At 33.6% G+C, this 6,381-nt stretch overlaps 1 protein-coding gene across 1 annotated transcript; it reads left to right on the top strand.

Annotated features, from left to right (window-relative positions):
• Positions 1 to 727: 727 nt before the first annotated feature.
• LOC121989883 (nuclear transport factor 2-like) lies at positions 728 to 2,445 on the top strand. Its single transcript, XM_042544184.1, has 4 exons — positions 728 to 921; positions 1,011 to 1,076; positions 1,594 to 1,669; positions 2,304 to 2,445. The coding sequence occupies exons 1-4, from the start codon at positions 820 to 822 to the stop codon at positions 2,315 to 2,317; spliced, it is 258 nt and encodes an 85-aa protein (XP_042400118.1). The 5' UTR covers positions 728 to 819; the 3' UTR covers positions 2,318 to 2,445.
• Positions 2,446 to 6,381: the final 3,936 nt, after the last annotated feature.

Here is a 6,381-nt window from a genome sequence, read left to right on the forward strand (position 1 = left end):
TGATATTGTTTCATTATTGGTGTTATTGCCCTATTTTAGTCATTGTAAGAATTCCAACTTTCAAGTAATTCCTAAGAAGTTTCTCAAATATGTTATTTGCCATTGTATATGACTGTCTCATATTAAGAGTTGGGAAGTTGTGGGAATGGAATGCTGCTCTGTAATGAATTTGGTCAGACAAATGAACAATCTTCTCCTATACCTACTGTGTCTATTTTTATGTACAATGAAGGTCCATAGCCTTTCATAGGTCACAAAAAAAATTAGCTCCTTGTCTGGATATTTAACAATTTATTTCTTTCACTGAGCATGAGCTTGTTTGACTTTGGCAGTTCCTGACTATATACTACAAGATGAAGTTCAGGCTCAGGACTTGTTGTCTCTAGTGCAGGCGGAAGGAAATGACACAGTAGAGAATTATGGCAACCCTGAAGCACCACAACAACTTCCAGTTTTGGATGAACGATTAGGTGAATCTTTTGCTGAAGAGACTATGCCGTATCCAATTGCCTTGGAGACCATAAGAGAATTATAGGCTTTGTATTTTCTTTCTAAAAATCATTTGGACAATCCTCAAATGTTCAACTTTCAGTAATTGGTATGCAATGATTATGTGATCTTGGGCACCATTTTGTGTTTCTTCCTTAATACGTAAGTAGTTTTCGATTTTGTTGAAAATTCAGGCTGTGTATCAATTCAATTGCTTCTATATTCTTTATGTTTTTCACCTGGAATTTATCTACTCTAGTGAAAAGGTCTTAATTTAAGCTTGTTTGAGAATAGTATTTGTTTTGGTCTCAATTGATTCCAGATCTGTTTATGTTGGAAATCTTCCTTCATCTATCTCGACCTCAGACCTTGAGCAAGTCTAAGAATTTTGGTAAATTGAGACCAGATGGTGTTTTTATTAGAAGCCGGAAGGTTGATTCTATTTAGCTTGTTGTACTATTTTGATTTAGTTTTATGGATCTTGATTAATTTTTAACTCAGCAATACATGCAAATTTGCAGGAGTCTGATGTTTTTTATGATTTCATTGAATATCAAGATGCCATTGGTGTACAAAATGCACTTAAGGTATGTGATCTTCCTTAAGTTTATTCTCACAAGTATCAGAGTATATCAACTCTATATAGTAGTATTTTGAAGTATCCTTGCCTATTTCAAGTCTAGTCTTCACCAGTATGATCACGTGTTGAAATCAGTATCTGCCTATTGAGTGTACATGCTTTTATGCAACTTCTATATCTTTATTTCTTCTTGTTTATAAAATCAGTTTTGAGATCTGACATATTTTACCGATGATATTTGTACATAAATCTCCACTATAAAATTTTAGATCTGTTTGTGTTCCAGCTCTGTAACTTTCTACATTAATATATTTGATCCTCATTATTATTTACCAAGTGTTTTTTACTTCTGTAAATTATTTCTAGATTCATATCCTTGTATCTTGTTAGCATACTTTGTTTTTTTTCTTCAGAATTCTTATATTGAGGACAACTTGATTTTGCTTAAGATAAATTTAAGTTCTCGTTGTATGTTGAGGATTCTCTCAAATTACATACTTTACATACTGGCTTTTCATTTTCAGGCATCTCCAATACAGTTAAATGGGAGATTGATTCAGGACGAGAGGAGAAGACCTAATAGCGGTGTATCACGAGGAAGTAAGTCCCAGTTTCAGACACCTCTCTTTTGAAACTACTTAAATGCTCAAATTTGAGAAAGAATTAAATATATACACCATTGTTTTTCTTATTATAACTATGATCGGATTTTTGTTTGGATCGTATGATTTTATGTGGCCATTTTGCAAAATGTGAAATTTGCTATGTTATTCCAATTCATCCAACATGGGTATCTGTGTATAGATTCCAACATGGCAAAAACAATAATAGAAAGCAGTATGTAAAGAATGAAGTGGCTCTCTATTTACACCTTTCAGAGTCTCCAATGTATGTTTAGTATAAAATGTACCCAATGCTTGTTACTTTGATCCATGGCACACATCATCCATGTAAGAATTCAAATGAAATATATGTTGTTCTTTTAGAACTGCATCTCCAATTATGCATTTAGGTCTAGCAGTGCATCTCTAATTGTGTTGTTCTGTATGCCATATTTATATGGCGGAAACAAAGTAGCACATGTATTTTTCGTTTGCTCTATTCCTTGTCATTTTATGCTTAATTCTTTTTCTCTTAAAAATTATTGTATGGTGTAAACTGTGACCTTTGTTTTCAGCTTTTACCATCGAATTTTTTTTTTGCATAATACTGATGGTATTGTTTTCTGTGTCAGATACACAGTGGTAGGTGTTTTGTCCCAGTCTCAAGCCGACAATCCTTTTTGATTGGTATATCTAGTAGAAGTAAGCATGCAGATCGTTGTCTTCGAGGCCGGCTAGCTATTTGTGCTTTTTTGTTTTAAATTCGAATGTCACTATCTACTTTGAAACATAACTATTTAGTCTTTGTGTATAGTTGAATTCTCCTGTAAATATTAATACTTTGTAGTTGAATTCTATTGTTTTGGTATGAGTTTGAAATCATTAGCCGAGCTAATTAAATGCTATTTTATATGTTAAATTCGAATCAGAACATGGTAAAAGAAAATTAATAGTTTTGTAAATATAAAAAAATAATTTTGTAAATAGATTTTTAATTTTTTATTTTAAGAAGATAACGCTTTTAAAGCGTTGCAACAACATTGTCTTTGCCAAAAACAGCAAGATACTCGGAAAACCTAGAGGTTCCACTGTACAAAAATTTTGTACAAAGGTCTGAACCTTTTCCTAGCTACCATGTGTTCTTTTAAATTAAATTTTGGATCGCCTGCGGAACTTAACACGTTTGATCCAAAACTTAATCTATTTGTTCTTTTAGGTTTTGACTTGGATCTCCTGCGGAACTTAACACGTTCGACCCAAGTCACCTTAAGTTATTAATTCCATTAAATATTAATTTCCATAATTGATTTCCAGTACTGACGTGGCGAGGCACATGACCTTCTTGGATATGGGAGCAACCACCACCGACTAGACAAAACCTTTTATGGAAAGCTAATATTTAATTTCCTAAAATAACTTTAGGTTAACCGAAAAGAACAATCAAATCACAAGGAAAAGAAAAACAAAAGAACACTATATCGAAAACAAATTCGAAACACTAGAATCGTAAGCCTCTTGTATTTGGTATTATTTCCATAAATAACTAGTATGATGCGGAAAAGGAAAAACTACTATTTATACCTTCTAGAAAGACCTCTTGATCTTCTACCGTATTTCTCTTCTAACCTCGGACGTTGTGTGGGCAACGATCTTCCGAGATGAGAAACCACCAATCACCTTCTTCTTCCTTGCAAGTTTCGGCCATCAAAACATCTTCTAGGATGAAGAGGTTCGGCCATCACCACCATGCTCCAAGGGATGCTAGAAACAAGGCTTGCTTTCTCTCCTTCTTCTCCTTCCTTGATCGGGCCACTAACAAAAGCTCCACCAAGAGATATGTTTCGGCCAACAAGAGGAGAGGAGAGAAATAGGGCCGGCCACCAAAACCAAAGAGGAGAGGAAAGAAAAAGAATAGAAGTTCACCCCTTGAAGGCTCCTCTACCTCCTCTCCTTCTTTTGCCATGAAAAGGAAAAATTTATTTAATTAAAAATAATTTTTCTTCTCACAATTATAATGGCCGGCCACACCTATTCTCCAAGCAAATAAAAATTTTAAACACAAATTAAAACTTCCTTATTTGCTTCCGGAAATTTTATAAAAAATTTCTCCAATAATTTTAATCCCTTCATGATTGGTTAATAAAAAGGAAATTTTATAAATTAAAATCTTTCTTTTAAACATGTGGATAAAAAGAAAGTTATCTCTAAAAATTAAAATCTCTTTTAATCTACAAATAAGGAAAGATATCAAATCTTTTCTTAATCTCTTGTAGAAACTTATAAAAGAGAATATTTAATTTTTAAACTTTCTTTTAAATCATGAACATGGTTAAAAGGGAAGTTTTCTTAAAATTTAAAATCCTCCTTTAATCAACAAATAAGGAAAGATTTCAAATTTTAAACTTTCTTTTAAACATGTAGATAATTTTCAAATAAGGAAAGTTTTTACCAAAAATTAAAACCATCCTTTTAAACTACAAATAAGGAAAGAGATTAATCTTTTCTCTTAATCTTTTGTAGAAAGCTATAAAAGGAAATTTTTAATTTTTAAACTCTCTTTTAAAATCATGATATCCACATAAGAAATAATTTTAATAAAAAATCCTTTTTAATATTCTAGTGGCCAGCCACCTAAGCTTGGGACCCATGCTTTGGTCGGCCACCTACATGGCCCATCCTCTTGGTCTTGGCCGGCCCTAGCTTGGGTTCCAAGCTAGCTTGGCCGGCCCCATTGGATGGGTAAGAAGGTGGGTATGCGGTGGGTATAAATCTCTATATACTAGAGGCTACGATAGGGACCGAGAGGAGGAATTGGTTTTGGTCTTCCGATGAAATTAAGCATCCCGTGTTCGCCCCGAACACACAACTTAATTTCATCAATAATAATTCATTCCACTAAAGAACTATTATTGAACTACCGCACCAATCCCAAATTACATTTTGGGCTCCTTCTTATTATGAGTGTGTTAGTCTCCCTGTGTTTAAGATGTCGAATGTCCACTAATTAAGTGAGTTACTGACAACTCATTTAATTAATATCTTAATCCAAGAATAGTACCACTCAACCTTATCATCATGTCAGACTGAGTCCACCTGCAGGGTTTAACATGACATTCCTTATGAGCTCATCTTGGGGACATTATCAACCTAGATTACTAGGACACAGTTTTCTTCTATAATCAACAACACACACTATAAGTGATATCATTTCCCAACTTATCGGACTTAGTGATTTATCGAACTAAATCTCACCCATTGATAAATTAAAGAATAAATATCAAATATATGTGCTTGTTATTATATTAGGATTAAGAGCACACAATTCCATAATAACTGAGGTCTTTGTTTCTTTATAAAGTCAGTATAAAAGAAACGACCTCTAATGGTCCTACTCAATACACTCTAAGTGTACTAGTGTAATTATATAGTTAAGATAAACTAATACCTAATTACACTACGACCTTCCAATGGTTTATTCCTTTCCATTATGGTCGTGAGCTACTGTTTATAATTTATAAGGTACTGATAACATGATCCTCTGTGTGTGACACCACACACCATGTTATCTACAATATAAATTAATTGAACAACTACATTTATCATAAATGTAAACATTTGACCAATGTGATTCTTATTTCTAGATAAATGTTTATACCAAAAGCTAGGCTTTTAGTATACACTCTAACAATCTCCCACTTATACTAAAAGACTAAGTTGCATATCTACTGCCATACATCTGATTCCATCCATGCCTTTCAAAAGCTCTTGCTTTAAGGACCTTAGATGAAAGGATCTTCTCCTCATTTATACGATTTCTCGTATTGGGTGGTACTTGCGCTCTATTGTGTTTTCTTACCTTATAGACTTATGGTTTCTTCAAGTTTGCTACTGCACCAATGTTATTACAATAAATTGTAATAATCTTTGGACAAACCAGAAATCATATCTAAGTCTATCTTGAGGTTATTGAGTCATTCAGCTTTTATGGCTATCTCAGAGGCTTGCCATATACTCAGCTTCTATGGTGGAGTCCAGAAAAAACACCTATGCTTATCACTCTTCCATAGTTATGACTTTACCTCCTAAAGTAAACACAAAACCCCAAGGTTGACTTATTATTGTCCCTATCCGATTGGAAGTCAAAATCCATGCAACCCACAGGGACTAAATTAACTGCCTTGTAAGCTAGCATATAATCTCTAGTTCCTCTAAGGTACTTTAATATATGCTTTACTGCAGTCCAATGTCCTTGTCTAGGGTTACTTTGATATCTGCTAACTATGCCCTTGGCAAAATAGATTTATGATCTCGTGCATAGCATACATTAGGTTGTCTAACTGCCGAAGCATAAAGAACTGCATACATATCCTCAATCTCCTTTGATGTCATCGGAGACATCTCTTTAGATAAAGACACTCCATGCTTAAAAGGTAAGAAACCTTTCTAGGAGTTTTGCATGCTTAGCTTAAAACGAACAAGGATTTTTCCGATGTATCAAGCTTAGGATAAGTATATTTTTCTTGCGATCCTTTGATCTCAAAAATATATACATTCTCCCAAGTCCTTTATATTGAATTATTTGGACTACCATACCCTTACTTCTGACAACATTTTGATATTGTTTCCAACTACCAAAAATGTTATCTACGTATAGTACAAGAAATACCACCACGTTTCCATCACACCTTTTGTATACACAAGACTTATCCG

The sequence above is a fragment of the Zingiber officinale genome, chromosome 6B (assembly GCF_018446385.1).
Source record: "Zingiber officinale cultivar Zhangliang chromosome 6B, Zo_v1.1, whole genome shotgun sequence".
Classification (NCBI taxonomy): Eukaryota; Viridiplantae; Streptophyta; class Magnoliopsida; order Zingiberales; family Zingiberaceae; genus Zingiber; species Zingiber officinale.

Coding starts and splice junctions, on each gene's coding strand:
- LOC121989883 (XM_042544184.1), top strand. CDS start 820: ATGTTGGAAATCTTCCTTCATCTATCTCGACCTCAGACCTTGAGCAAG. Junction 922..1,010: donor TTTTTATTAGAAGCCGGAAG/GTTGATTCTATT, acceptor GCAAATTTGCAG/GAGTCTGATGTTTTTTATGA. Junction 1,077..1,593: donor GTGTACAAAATGCACTTAAG/GTATGTGATCTT, acceptor TTTCATTTTCAG/GCATCTCCAATACAGTTAAA.